This window comes from Schistocerca nitens, chromosome 10, assembly GCF_023898315.1.
Source record: "Schistocerca nitens isolate TAMUIC-IGC-003100 chromosome 10, iqSchNite1.1, whole genome shotgun sequence".
Lineage (NCBI taxonomy): Eukaryota > Metazoa > Arthropoda > Insecta > Orthoptera > Acrididae > Schistocerca > Schistocerca nitens.
The window spans coordinates 72,734,224-72,750,387 of record NC_064623.1 but is presented as its reverse complement, the minus strand read 5'-3'; the positions used below and the strand labels follow the sequence as shown (position 1 = coordinate 72,750,387).

Below are 16,164 nucleotides of genomic sequence, written 5' to 3'. Positions count from 1 at the left end.
TCGAAATTCTCAAACGCCATGCAGTCCACCTCATCTTCCGCATCTGCCTTCCGTCCCCCATGCGCATCCTCTACAACCTCATCTCCTTCCCCCACCTTCTCCTTTTCCTTGAACACAGAACACATCCACACACTATATATTGTCCGCCACCTTGATCCCCCTCACACCCTGGTGTCTCTCTTCCTCTCCACCCCCAGCCCATTGCCGCGCCTTTACCATTGTATCCCACCCTCTCTCCATCTCCACATCCTCCGCCTCCTTTCCCAACACCTTCCACCATCTACCCCTCCCAGATGATGAGCTTCGCCCTGACATCTACCCTTCCTATCAACTCTAACCCCATCTTCCTCCTGCCTCCTCCTCAGGGCTCCCTCTCCTCCTCCTCCCTCCTGAGCAGCTTTCCCCTCCTACTCTCCCTCCATCTCTTGTGCTTCCCTTCAGTGTCTCTGCACTCCCTCCTGCCTTGTCTTCCCTCTTCCTCTCCTGCCCCACCTGTCTCCTGCCTCTTAGTGCACCCACTGACGCCCCCTACTATTTTCACCCCACCCCCTCCCCTGCTGCACCTTGCTCTCCCCTCCTTTTCCATCCTCTCAGGCCTCTCCCCCAGCAGGTCCCACCTAGCAGTTTTATTCTCAATCGTGTGTGCTCCAAGTGGGTTTAAAGTGTGTCGTTCTGGAGTGTTTTTAATACTGTGGCCAACTTTTAACCTGTGCGTGTGACTTCAGTGTCTTTTTTGTGTTCTATGAATCGCCAACTGTGTTTTTTAACTTTATGTTGGCTTTTTTAATTGTCCCCCCATGAACATCTCCATGTCAGTGTATTTTTACCTCCATTATCTCCCCTTACTCTATTCTATGTCCCCATTTTTTATCGCCTTATATGTAACATTTTATTCTTGTATTGGTTGTCATATCACTCGGCTGAAGAGCAGCGGATTGTGCCACTGACAGCCCTCCCCTGCCCATATGGGGCAGGGGAATGAAATCACAATACAGAAAAAAAACCTGATTTCTCAACATTTCCGAAATGCTGTCCCGTGAATCAAACAGACCTGTGACCACTTTTACTACACTTCTTCATACATGATCAATATCTCCTGTGTCTGACACAACTGAGCGGTATTCTATGGTGTGTCATATGAAAGATTTGTAAACAATCACTTTTGCATAGCTATTGATTGTATTTTCCCAGTATCCTACCAACGAATTTAAGTCTGTCACCTACATTCCCTACAACTGAGCCTATGTAATATTCCATTTGATAGCCCTACATATTTTTCTAAGATCAGTACAGTACAAACTTATTTACTTATTTTATTTGTGTATATTATCAAAGAAACAGCATTTTCTTTACTTAACTTGTGCCATAAAGGATGTTGTTTCACATGGTAAACATCTAATTTGTTTACTCATTTTCAGATTCAGATTGCTTATTTGTCACGTGTCATAAGTACAAGCAATAGGCTTTGTCAGTACACTTGAACTAAGGAATCAGTATTTCTTAATATGGAAATTTTTCAGAAGTTGAGTTCAGTGCCTTACAGCTTTAGAAAACATCATCCACTGTGTTGACGTAAAGACAAGGCAGAGTGTTTCAAATTCCTTTGACAAACATTTAAGATTGGTAGATCGTGTCATGGGGAATAGCTTTTGTTAGAGGCAAAATGTTCGCTGACATTTCCCAGCAACACTGGGCATTCTCTGGTACCTGCTGCCCCTGGGACTATGATATTTCCCAGAACTAACTACGTCTACTAACCAGGTGTGCAGCATACTACCCCAGTAATTTGACAGTGATTTTCAATAACAAAACCACGAGAATGGATGTGAAGAAAGATATTTTAGAAATGAATCAGGGGTTTTGTTTTGCTGGGCATACTACCCTTCTTGTGGAGCAGGTGACTGGATGACTGTCTGGAAGAGTCAGTGAACATATTGTCTCTAACAAAATGACATGAGCTATCATACCCAGACATTTTTCACAACAACTTTGAAACACACTGTATATTTAGTGGAATGTGTAACAGTTTGTGTTATGGCGTAAAGTCAGTGCCGGCATGCCAGTCAGAAATGAAAGGAAAGAGAAGGCTATGAGAAGTCAGCCAATCGCACGCTAACCGACCTCACTTCCAGGACGACAACATGACAGCAGTGTCCCCTATGCGAAGAAGGCATAAGTGGCATGCCTGACTGGTGGCGGCCCACTTGGATAGCAGTGACAGCAATAGCCACTTCGATAGCAGTGTCAACTTTAGCCACTTCGTTAGGAATCTCTTTGTAGCACAGAGTTGTATTGGACTATTCTGAAGAAGACTAAATTATTTTGTACGTTACCCCTTGCTAGTGACACATCCATCAAAGTTAAGTATTTTATTGTTTTGTTGTAATAAAACTCATTAATATGAGTTGTCTGATTGATTGTCTAGTGAACCGAGTAGGCAGGATTCCTAGACACAACAGTTTGTATCCAGCTCAAATAACCAGTTCATCCTGCATGAATTCATCAACCAAGTAACAACATTTCAGTATCAGTGACTAATGTAGCTTCATCAAAAGAAAATAGCCCTTAGAAATGTTCAGAATGTAACCACACATACAAATTAATTTGTGGTGTGAGTGTAAAATGACTCATTCCACATCATTACAACTTGTAATGCAAAATGATCATTGGAACATGTAACTAACTAACTGAGAGCCTAAATTTACCTGCATTAGCTGGTTCCCTTTTAATTAATTATACATTTACATTTCCATAGATGGACATGCCTATTGTCTTCTGAAATTATTTTCTGGAACAGGCTATACAAAATAAACAATGTGTTTATTGCACAGAAGCGAACAGTAAGCATACGGTGTAAAGTGGTTAACTGTACATCTTGCAGAAGAGTTTTCAAAGATCTTGGAATTTTTACACTCACTGCCCAATACATTTACTACTTAATGGTTTTTGCTGCCAATATTAAAAATCCATTTCAAGTGAACTCTGATATACACAGTCACATCAAAGGACACACAAAAATAATTTTTACTTCCATTTAAAATAAAATTAAAAACTTATGCAACAGCCACTCTTTCTACAAGTTATCTGAATATCTAGTCAGGGACTGAAAGCTTCTGTTAGCTGTGTGGCATGCAGAGTGTTTGTTATGAAGCTGTACAACAAATAATAATTTGCTATAAATATGACTCTGTATGTGTGGGAATAATCAATCCGCCAATCAACTCTAGTGCATTTTACGTCCGGTACAATGGTTATTATAAAGTTACCATCAGTGACGAGCAACTAAAATGAGTACAGTATAGCTGATGTTTGGCTGGAATTGACTGTTTAAATAGGGAACAAACATAACATTAGGCTACACTACAGGTCACTCTGCTGCCACAACCATTTTCTGGCATGCACATTTATTGGCTTCTACAACTCACAATCGACTTATCACATTTCAACCTAACCTAGACCTGATGCTACCCTACAGATCAGTCTGTCACGCCAAACAATTTTATCAATTTCAGCCAAACGTCAGCCATACTGTAGTCATTTTATTGACTCATCTCTCAGTTTAGAATTGTCTCTTGTTGTTAATAAAAGTATATGACTGTTACTCAAAATAAAAAGTTCCATGTACCTTATTTTATGTGGAGTGTTCTATATGACTTCATACACAGTGGTAAGGAGAGATGGTCTATAGAGTGGTGCAGCAACCATCATCATAGGAAAGCTGGACAGGAGCAGAAATGATTAAAGAACAAGTTAACACAGTGAACAGACAATTTGCTTAATTTATACTTCTTGAAGTGTACAAAGACTCATTACAAATAATGTGGCAAGAAATAAGAGTCCAGCTCCTACAACAGCAACAAGGTTCAGGATGTCTGAACTAAGCACAAACAATGGTATTGGAGCTGCAACTAGGCGGCATCTGCATAATGTCATGTAGTAATGTGGCTCTGAGTGCAAGTGGACTGTGTGGCTGCTGCCTGCCATCCTATATTGCGGTGGCAGAGGCCAATTGTAGTCTAGAGCCGTTGGAGGCACGGCTCAGAGGGAACGCTCCATTGGTTCCACTCAATCCTGTGTGACTGCCGTTGGTATCTGACAGAAACTTGCAATTCTGTTGCCAACTGTGACACCTGTGGGGTAATTGATATGTGATATTGTATGGAGTCTAAGCTCTTCCCACACATTTGGAGATACTGACAATGAAGAAACGAGTAAGATATGGCAAAATAACATTGGAAGACAGACACAAATAGTTCGTTGTCATTAGTGTTGAGATTTCAAGAAATCAAGGTTTTGGTCCCTTCCTGCAATCCAAAAAGTGAACACAGAGCAATGAAAAGAAACAAACACTAAAACAGTGATCATTTCCGTGTCAGTTCAACAATCACAAACAACAATGCCGACTACACACTACCTTGCATTTGATCTTCCTACTAAACCAGGAGGTAGTGGTAAACCCAATTTGAAAATGTTAATGGTTCTGGTGAATTATTCTGGGCCACCACCTGGATAGCATAGATTACAAACACTAATTAAAATCTGTTTTCTTATGAAAATTGTCTAACCCACCCATTATTCAGTGTTGTCATACTGTGAGCTACCATCTTGCCAACAGTGGGATGAAAGCAAGATGGCATCGAACTGTCAAGATAGCTCTCATGTGGTACTGCTATAAATTGCCCTTTCAGGCCTTCACACAATGTACCAGTCATAAATGGGAGCACCATTAGCACAAATTCTCTGTGGGAAGCAGGGGTCTTACAGCTGCACCATAGCCACAGGTGGCACAATAGCCCTGAGACCACATAGCTGCCGGCTGGAGTGGCCGAGCGGTTCTAGGCGTTTCAGTCTGGTCGCAGGTTTGAATCCTGCCTCAGGCATGGATGTGTGTGATGTCCTTAGGTCAGTTAGGTTTAAGTAGTGCTAAGTCTAGGGGACTGATGACCTCAGATGTTAAGTCCCATAGTGCTCAGAGCCATTTGAACCATTTTTTGAACCACATAGCCGAGATCTGACACCGGCTTGCTTTGCCCCAGTTTTCTCCACTAAGTTGTCAAAAAGTGTATTCACATCATTCTCTGCACAGATGTCATCAAGTTACCACTTCAGCCACCATACACCATCCCGTTCTGGTGTTGTGATGAGGAGACCACATTGTGAAGATCACGCAAAATGTCAAAAGCCGCAAAGGTATCTATTGAGTGAGGCCAGCTGGTGTGGGTCCCTCCTTCACCACTACAAGGCACCCCACCAATGCCACAGTCCTCATCACATCCGGAGACTCTGAGTGCAGACTTCATCTACAGTTCCCAACCCCCTTCATAAGCCAAAGCAGGAAGTGATTCCCAGTACGTGATTTACCTGTTGTCATTTATGATTACGTTACTTAAAATAAAAAGTGCTACTATGCACTTAAATTCTGTGTACTTTATTTTACGTGGATTATAAGTCTAACTCGGCAACAGCCTTGCCGCAGTGGATACACCGGTTCCCGTGAGATCACCGAAGTTAAGTGCTGTCGGGCATTGGCCGGCACTCGGATGGGTGACCATCCAGCCAGCACACGCTGTTGTCATTTTTCACTCAGCCTCGTGATGCCAATTGAGGAGCTACTCGACCGAATAGTAGTGGCTTCGGTCAAGAATACCATCATAACGACCGGGAGAGCGGTGTGCTGATCCCACGCCTCTCCTATCCGCATCTTCCTCGGAGGATGACACGGCGGTCGGATGGTCCCGGTAGGCCACTCGTGGCCTGAAGACAGAATGGAGTGCATAAGTCTAACTCACATATGGAAAAGTTTTTCTCTGAAAAATACCAATTTAATATCAAGACTAGGACTAAGCAACACAGTGATAGTTTATTGTTAATATTGTATACTTAAGTTTCTATGATTCCTTAGTCTTTTGTTAATGTATACCTTCCCTCATTTCACATCCCTAAGGGTTCCTTGATGAGATCTACGAACACAGTGAATGAGTGAGTACGTAAATACACTCCTGGAAATTGAAATAAGAACACCGTGAATGCATTGTCCCAGGAAGGGGAAACTTTATTGACACATTCCTGGGGTCAGATACATCACATGATCACACTGACAGAACCACAGGCACATAGACACAGGCAACAGAGCATGCACAATGTCGGCACTAGTACAGTGTATATCCACCTTTCGCAGCAATGCAGGCTGCTATTCTCCCATGGAGACGATCATAGAGATGCTGGATGTAGTCCTGTGGAACGGCTTGCCATGCCATTTCCACCTGGCGCCTCAGTTGGACCAGCGTTCGTGCTGGACGTGCAGACCGCGTGAGACGACGCTTCATCCAGTCCCAAACATGCTCAATGGGGGACAGATCCGTAGATCTTGCTGGCCAGGGTAATTGACTTACACCTTCTAGAGCACGTTGGGTGGCACGGGATACATGCGGACGTGCATCGTCCTGTTGGAACAGCAAGTTCCCTTGCCGGTCTAGGAATGGTAGAACGATGGGTTCGATGACGGTTTGGATGTACCGTGCACTATTCAGTGTCCCCTCGACGATCACCAGTGGTGTACGGCCAGTGTAGGAGATCGCTCCCCACACCATGATGCCGGGTGTTCGCCCTGTGTGCCTCGGTCGTATGCAGTCCTGATTGTGGCGCTCACCTGCACGGCGCCAAACACGCATACGACCATCATTGGCACCAAGGCAGAAGCGACTCTCATCGCTGAAGACGACACATCTCCATTCGTCCCTCCATTCACGCCTGTCGCGACACCACTGGAGGCGGGCTGCACGATGTTGGGGCGTGAGCGGAAGACGGCCTAACGGTGTGCGGGACCGTAGCCCAGCTTCATGGAGATGGTTGCGAATGGTCCTCGCCGATACCCCAGGAGCAACAGTGTCCCTAATTTGCTGGGAAGTGGCGGTGCGGTCCCCTACGGCACTGCGTAGGATCCTACGGTCTTGGCGTGCATCCGTGCGTCGCTGCGGTCCGGTCCCAGGTCGACGGGCACGTGCACCTTCCGCCGACCACTGGCGACAACATCGATGTACTGTGGAGACCTCACGCCCCACGTGTTGAGCAGTTCGGCGGTACGTCCACCCGGCCTCCCGCATGCCCACTATACGCCCTCGCTCAAAGTCCGTCAACTGCACATACGGTTCACGTCCACGCTGTCGCGGCATGCTACCAGTGTTAAAGACTGCGATGGAGCTCCGTATGCCATGGCAAACTGGCTGACACTGACGGCGGCGGTGCACAAATGCTGCGCAGCTAGCGCCATTCGACGGCCAACACCGCGGGTCCTGGTGTGTCCGCTGTGCCGTGCGTGTGATCATTGCTTGTACAGCCCTCTCGCAGTGTCCGGAGCAAGTATGGTGGGTCTGACACACCGGTGTCAATGTGTTCTTTTTTCCATTTCCAGGAGTGTATATTAGTACACGAGATGTAAGAAAGGCAACCTCTCACACACACACACAAGTTGCCACAGTGAGACTGCTTACTGATTTTGAGAGCATTTGCCTAGGTAGAAGAAGATGGGGAGGGGATAGGGTGGAAAGCACAAGGTGAGGAAGCAGTTTGAGGCAGGTCTGTTGACTGATGACTGAGTAACTGCACAATGAGATGAGAGTAGTTCAGAGGATAGAGCATATAGAAGGTAGAGAGAGGGAAAGGGGACAGAAAGGAGAGGAAGGTAGAAATGAAGGGGGAGAAAGGGAGGGGAGAGAGAAAGAGAGAGGGGTGGAAAAGGAGAAAGAGAGAGAAAGTCAACATGAGGGCAGGTGGAGGAGTGGTAGGGTGGACAGAAGAGAGAAGGGTAAAGGTAAGGTGAGGCAGTAGGAATTAATTCAGTGGAGGTGACTGTGTGATTGCGAGAGTGCGGGACATTCTGGAGAGAGTATTCCCATCTGCATTGTTCTGAGAAATTTGTGCTGGAAGGGAGCATTCAAATGACTCACATAGTGAAGCAACTGTTGAAGTCATAAGTTTGTCTCTCTCTCTCTCTGCCAGCCACTGTGGACGAGCGGTTCTAAGCACTTCAGTCCGGAACTGCACTACTGCTACGGTCGCAGTTTCGAATCCTGCCTCGGGCATGGATGTGTGTGATTTCCCTAGGTTAGTTAGGTTTAAGTAGTTATAAGTCTACGGGACTGATGACCACAGATGTTAAGTCCCATAGTGCTCAGAGCCAATGGAACCATTCTCTCTCTCTCTCTCTCTCTTTCTCTCTTTCTCTCTCTCTCTCTCTCTCTCTCTCTCTCTCCCTCCCCCCCCCCCTCCATCCTTCCTCCCTCATTTTTTCACCTTTCTCTCCCACATCCCTATCTCAATCTTCCTCTCCTTTCTTCTCCTCCTGTAGTGTAACGACGTAAGTTTTGTATAAATGATTTTGTTGTTTGTTTCTTCTCAGAAATTATATTAATGCAAGTTATCTGCTTTAATAAATATCAAAACCACATTGAATAAACTTTTAAGACTCAAACTCGTGATGAACATTGTCAAAAATTAATAATCTTGTCAAATAAATCAGTAATACTTCTTTCTTAATATAATTCTTCATAAATAAATTCTCGGAACACGTATTTAAACTTTTGTAGTATACACTAGATTATTATCTTCACATATACTACATATAGATGTGAACATGAGCCTTGACAAGATACAAGATAGGACTGAACATTTACAACATGATTAAAGTTTCCATGACGTCATAGTTGTAGAAACATTACAAATTCTTATTTTTTCATTTTTTAGAAGTCGACGCAACAACTCGGTTTCAGGATCTTCTGTTGCTGTTTGGCTGTCAACCCGCGACGTATAGTGGTCAGCAATTTTCTCTCTGGTCCCGACATTGAAGATGCTGTCTCCGTTCATTGCGCCGCCCTCTCCATACATAAAACATAAAAATAAATACAAAACTTTAGATAATTCACAAACAATACAACTATTACAAAATACATAAACAAAACACTAAATTAAACTTATATTCCCCTGCAAACTGGGCTGACACTGGTGAATGGGTGACGCTTCAATTTCGCGTCCCACTACACTCCCTCCCTTTCTCTATTCGTTATACACTCTCTACTCCTTCTCTCTTGTTTTGCAGCCACTGAGTCATCTGTCAAAATACCTGCCTCACAAATATGCCAGTACCCCTCCTCACCTTGTGATCTTTTCCTATCCCCCTTTCCATCTCCATCTACCCAGCAACTGCTCTCAATAATTTATTACCAACAGTCGGTCCCACCACAACTGTGGGTGTGTGCACTTGGGTGTCTGTGTGTGTGTGTGTGTGTGTGTGTGTGTGTGTGTGTGTGTGTGTGTGTGTGTGTGTGTGTGTGAATGTGTGCACTTTTACTAGAGGAAGGGCAAGAGCTCAAAAGTCCAAGTAACACCGTTTTCTGGTATGTGTTTCTATGTGCCAAACATCAGTCAGCTATAGGTGAGTGAATGCCTTTCCTTTATTTTATGTATAAGTATTCCATTCAAGGATTTCCATATTAGTTATAAATATATTACGTCAAAGCGAGACTAAAACTGGGAATATGAAGGAAATTTTCTATTTCATCTACCCGTGAGCAAAAATGATTTTGTAATAAGAAACTGTCCAGTTTTTCATTAAACAATTTGACAAGGTTACACTTGGTGTAATTTTAAAATCCGTAAAACACTTGAACTGCTATATAAACATAGCTATTGCTTTTTTTTTTTTTTTTTGCTACAGTGTTGTGTGGTGACACAAGAGATGTACAGATTCTGATATTACCCTTGTGGTTTTGTTTGATTACAATTATGTGCTGTAGTTACATGCAGGTGCATTAAAATGGTGGAAACATATAAATTAATTAGTGTTAAGAACTTATATTTAATGAATACAGACTTCCGATGGACTGCTATCTACCCATTGCCTTCCAAATTTCAAGAATGTAATGTGAAACATGAGTTTCTCAGGGTGCATAAAATTTCAGTGACATCACAAGCTGTACTCCTGTAAGTTGTTTTACAGCTTCCATTTTCACTGTTTCCCCGAGTACAAATCCATACCTTAACACAGGTGGGAAAAAAATGTAAAATATGCCCTTCTTGCATATTTTGAAGTCATACAGGCTCTCAGTGTCCTCCAAAGCTGTATCACCATTGACAATGTAACTGCTATGTATTCATCATCACTGTTACAGGTTAGTCTGTTGTTAAGCACAGTTCCTAAGTATTACATCTTGTTTCTCTATGCTAAATCTACAGAGCAAAAACCAACTAGTTTTGCCAACTTATTTATTATGGAGACTTCAATACACCACCAACAGTAACACACTCTTCAAATCAAACAAAACAATATGGACCCCTTCTGCAGATAAATCAAATAACTAATAATTCCTACAATCAGAGTTCCCTTCAACTCTATACCCATACAACTGTTTCACATCGAAGTTGTCTGTTAGCAGCTGGTAGATAGTGTAACATAATGGAAATGACGTATCACAATTGCTGTGGAAGAGAGGATGGCACACTGCTGTAATGGCCAATCTTCACCGCACTCGGCGGTTCGAGAACTGCCCGCTGAATGGCGGGGTGCTGGCTTATCTGTCCCCTGGGCAGAAGGATATTTCCGGACTATTTGCACACATGTGATAGCCGGGAAATAGTTCATTGATCATCGCACCCCCTTCCTCTGCTGTTGGTTGATGCCCTCCTATGGACATTGGCTGTACTTATGGGTTTGTTGTCAACTGTGAAACTTGTTGATAAACACTTTTGCATTGGCCAGACTTCACAGCAGAGCTAGCAACCTGCATCACTGGTCTGTCATCGGAGTTGCCACTGCAGTAGGTGTTTGTGGTGTCTGCAGCAATCCTTCCCTCCACCCCTCCCAGGGGCGAGGTGAAGGCACATCTCGACATCGGTCCCACGTTCTGCCAGTGGAACGAGACCACGGGCGGCAGCAGAGGTGCTGGTGGCGGGAGGAGCCTCATCGATACCCATAGGCGAGAGACCCACCCACTGGGACTGTGCGAAAGCCAGCAGCTGCGACTGCGGCAATGGCAGCGAAGGGACGTCCGAGGAGCCTGCAGCCTCCTGGAAGACATCAGACTGAAGGCACAGTGCCGGAGACAATGGCAGCGCTGGGCCCAGCCCACGACGGTGCTGGTTGAAGTGCTTCCGACAGAGGGAACCATCGTTGAGGACAACAGTTGCCATGGTGCAGCCGAGAAGCATGGAGATCTTGGTGGGAACCCAGTGGGGGCTGGCCGTGGGAAATACCGAAGCCCAGACTGAATCCTGCAGAGAAAATTACTATATCTTCGTCATTTACCAGCCATGGCTGGACAGACTGCATCAAAAATACAATGTTTATCAACTAACATTTATACAACACAGTATACAAAATTTATATTACAAATAAAAGAAAATATTTATGCAGTGCACAAAAACACATAGAACATAGAGAAAATGAAATATAACTAAACAGGAAAGTAAAACTTCATAGCAGCAAATGAAAATACCATAAAGCAAAATGTTTACAAAACCATGTAAATCGAACACATAAAGTTTCGTTTTGGCAAAATATGTACTTTAAGTAAAACACAAAATTAAATTTGCAGTTAACTGAGAATATAAAAAGATTAAATTTAGGCAAAATTATATATAAAGATAACAATGTTTATTATTTTGTCCATTCACTAGAACCACTGTTGAAAAGCTCTTCCAAGGAATATAGTGGATGTTGTTTCAAGTCCTGAGCAATTTTTTTCCAAAATAATTCAGGTGGCAGGGATTTCACTTCTGGAGGCAGTTGATTGTACATTTTTAGGGTGACTGTTGGAAAGCTGTCTTGTGTACTTGATAGGTGACACCTTGGCACTTCAATGTTCCTCTTACAGCGAGTGTCATGATTATGTATTTCTTGTCTTGTGCTAAAATTCCTTTGATTTTCTTTTATATAAATGAGGCAGAAAAACACATACTGGCTAAAAACAGTCATTATGCCTACCCTGGTGAAAATACGCTTACAGTGGTCCAGTCTTTTGCTAGAGGATATGATCCTGATGGCTTTTTTTTGTAATAGCATCACATCTTTGCAGCCTGAGGAGTGTCCCCACAACAACAGTCCATAGCTAATGTGGCTGTGGAAGAGTGCATGGTAGACTATTGTGAGAAACTGGTCAGTTATTACCCTCTTCAGCTTCCTGAGGAGGTATATCGCACGAGAAAGTTTGGTGCATACATATGCAGTGTGATCATTGATGGAGAGTTTGCTGTCAATCTTGAAGCCCAGTAGTCTGACAGTCTCCATGTTTTCTTGCTCTTCAATGTTGGTTAGACTGCATATCAAATGTTGGGTTTTTTTCTTCATTGATCTTAATTTTATTTATGGTGAACCATTCTTTTATTTCTTCAGACATCAAATTTGATGCACCAAGAGCTTCTGCAGCTGTATGTCCTTTGGCAATAAGGGTAGTGTCATCCGCAAACTGCAACATTTGACTATTACAGCTCATATCATTGACATATATGAGGAATAGGAGAGGTCCTAAGACTGGGGCACTCCATGTTCCACTTTTTGTTCAAGAGAAGTTGCTCCGTGCACTGATACTACCTGCTTTCGGTTTTCCAGATAAGATTGGAGTGTTGATAGAACAACACCTCCAACACCATAGCATCTTAACTTGGCTACTAGTGTTGTGTGTGAGATGCAGTCAAAGGCTTTGCTGAGGTCACAGAGTGTCAGTGCCACACTCTCTCTCTCTCTCTCTTCAAAATTTTATCGAATCGTTTTTAATAAGTGCCGTGTGGCTGTCACTGTTGATCTCGCTTTGCGGAAGAACCCTGTCACGGATGGAGAAGTCATTGCAGTGACGCCAATAAGCCCGAACCTCCTGGTACAACACCTGACAGCGATCAGAGGGCCACTCGAGTTGAACATGGCGCAGAATCGTCCAGAGAACCAGGTCCAATGCCGTGTTCTGTGCGACAAGCTGGGCTTCCAGGCGGAATGCGACAACAGTGGAGGAGGCCGCGGCATCCAGATGAAAACAAGCAACCAGATCAGTCTCAACGTCAGAATCTGCCCCCACAGGAAGTTGAGAAAGAAGACCGTCATTGGCACGGAGGGTCATGGCCTGGTAATGGATGACATAGGTGTACAACAATGCCCAACACTGCAGGCGACAAGCGGTCTGGGCAGGGATGGCGGATGTGGCACTGAACACGGAGACCAAGGGCTTGTGGTCTGCATAGAGCATAAACCGGCGGCAGTAGATGGAATCGTTCTTGAATCCAAAGATAATGGCTAAGGCCTCCTTCTTGATGTGGCTATAGTTGCGTTGTGCATGTGCTAGGGTTTTCGAGGTGAAAGCCACTGGGCGCTCAACACTGTTGATGATAAGAGACAACACAGTGCCCAGCCCATTATCCGACGGATCAGCAGACAAAATAAGAGGTTTGATAGGGTCGTATGAGACAAGGCACGGTGGAGCGAGAAGAGCAGATTTGAGATGCTGGAAAGCTCGATCACATTCCGACGACCAGGCCCAGGGAACATTCTTGCAAAGCAGGTGATGCAGAGGCTCCGCCAGAGCCGCAGCATGTGGTAAGAAACACCGATAATAGTTGAGGTGACCCAAGATGGATTTGAATTGAGAGACATTAGTCGGCATCAGGAGCCACTGAATGGCCTCGAGGTATTGCAATGTTGGGCAAACACATGCAGTGCTCAAGACATGGCCGAGATAGGTCACTAGTGGCACAAATTATTGACATTTGGCCCTGTTGCACCACAGCCTGCAGAACCTCAATAAGTTGCCGAAGGTTCCACGCTAAGTCTGGGGCTGAGGTCCCTGCTACTAAGATTGTTATATCCTAGCCAGTAATGCCAACCGAGCCCGCTGCCAAAAAGGTTGGCAGCATCAAAGTCCGGACGCCGTCCGCGTAAGCAGCGCCAGCGATACAGGAAATCGCCGCAAGTCTGCGCGCGCCACCGCTGGCTTCTGGCTTCTTAAGCGCTGGAGTCGCGAGCGCTAGGGCAGTTCTGGATTCGCCGCTCAGTTGTATACTCGCCACCGAATACCAGGTTGGATTAATAGAAGAGATAGACATGATCCAGCGAAAAGCAGCGCGATTCGTCATGGGGACATTTAGTCAGCGCGAGAGCGTTACGGAGATGCTGAACAAGCTCCAATGGCGGACACTTCAAGAAAGGCGTTACGCAATACGGAGAGGTTTATTATCGAAATTACGAGAGAGCACATTCCGGGAAGAGATGGGCAACATATTACTACCGCCCACATATATCTCGCGTAATGATCACAACGAAAAGATCCGAGAAATTAGAGCAAATACGGAGACTTACAAGCAGTCGTTCTTCCCACGCACAATTCGTGAATGGAACAGGGAAGGGGGGATCAGATAGTGGTACAATAAGTACCCTCCGCCACACACCGTAAGGTGGCTCGCGGAGTATAGATGTAGATGTAGATGCTAGTCGGTTGTGTGTTCATCGCAGCAGAGTTGTTGTTTGTCGTCAGCCGACACTGACCAAGCCGCTCCGACTCGAACTAGACAGATTTCTGTAGACCATGTTCACCACTGTGTTCTGTATCGTCGTTAATAAAGATAAGTACCGACTTTCATTTAATCCGAGTGTTTGGGTTTTCATCTTTCTGTTCACTGTTCCAGCAGACCGGTCGGCCCGCTATTAAAAGTGTGGCGGTGACTTCGTAGGCCGTTTCTACAGCGAAGTGTTGTCGCTACGAAGGCCGTCACAAAACTGGCGACGAGGACTTCCGAACTCGTGTGCAGGTCTGGTTTAACTTGTTTCTTGAGATAGAATTTTGGGGGCTGGTTTAATTTGTGTTCACTATGTCTGCCGAATTACAACAGTTGATCTTGTTACAGAGTCAGCAAATACAAAGTCTGGTGGACGCAATCGCCAAACAAGCGGCTAATCCACCACCACACAAGGAACAAGCACAGGCAGCACCGCCTTTTCGTGCTTTTGAGGCATCACGAGAGGAATGGCAAGAATATTTCGCGCAGTTGCAGGCGCACATGTCAGTCTACAAAATCACAGGTAATGAGCGGCAGCTTTATTTAATTTCCACTGCAGGCGTGGAAGTCTATAGACTACTTTGTAAGTTGTTCCCGGAATCCATGCCAGAAGCTTTAGACTATGACGTTGTTGTTACCAAGCTTTCTGAGTATTTCGAGTCGCGAGTTCATGTGGCAGCGGCCAGATTCAAGTTCTTCAGATTATAGAAACTGCCACATCAATCTAAGAAACAGTGGTTAACAGATTTACGGGGCCTCACCCGTCAGTGCCGATTTAATTGTGTGTGTGGAGCTTCCTACAGTGATGTCATGTTACGAGACGCTATTACTCAAAACATTGCCGATTCTCGTATTCGTGCTGCTATCTTAAAGTTGCCTGACCCGTAATTAGAGACTGTGATGAACATTATTGAAGCCCAAGATACTTTATGCTGAGTGTATTTCTCAAATTGCCTGTGCTAAGCAAGTTACGTCACGCCCGCGGCCCCACCGGCAGAGTCAGACTGTAAACACTAGCCGGCCGCGTCATGTTAAACACATTCGTCAGCCGCGTGTGCAACATGCAAGAGTTAAGTCTTGCCCTAAGTGTGTTCTTGCTCATCCTCGTGAACGTTGCCCGTTAAGAAACGCGGTTTGTCACTTTTGTCAAAGGAAAGGACACATCCAGACTGTTTGTTTGCGTAAACGCAAGAACAATTCTAGTGCTGCCCCGCCCATGGATATTCATGTTCTTCAAAGCCAGCCCGCCCAGAAGGTCGCGTTTAAAGACTCTTCCACGGTTCGTGTGGGTAATAAACTTGTTCGCAATAAGCCACCCACCCAGCCCTCTGCTATGCGACCCGAGCGTAATTCAAACGCTGTAAAAAGTAATGTACAAACTGCAAGTGAAGCGGGAGTTGCTCCACCCGCCCAACCCACGAGTTGTCGTAAGCAGCGAACACGCGCTAAACGCGCTGATTTTGTCTCTTCCGCCTCCGCTGCACCGATCCAGAGACAGTGTAATAAACTATTTGTGAAGCTACGCATCCAGGATAAGACCTTCAATTTTCAATTAGACACTGGTGCGTCTGTGACTCTCATAAATAGTGCTACGTATGCGGCTATCGGCCGCCCTAAACTTTCAGCGGCAAA

General features: G+C 44.9%; 1 protein-coding gene across 1 annotated transcript in view; it reads right to left on the bottom strand.

The window, feature by feature from the left end:
- The window catches only part of LOC126209882 (zinc finger protein 501-like), a 90,934-nt gene extending 79,750 nt beyond the window's left edge, over nt 1-11,184 (bottom strand). Inside the window, exon 1 of the mRNA XM_049939006.1 lies at nt 10,988-11,184. Coding sequence (XP_049794963.1) covers nt 10,988-11,184 — 197 coding nt within the window. The remainder of the gene's footprint in view (nt 1-10,987) is intronic.
- Between the last annotated feature and the right edge of the window lie 4,980 nt (nt 11,185-16,164).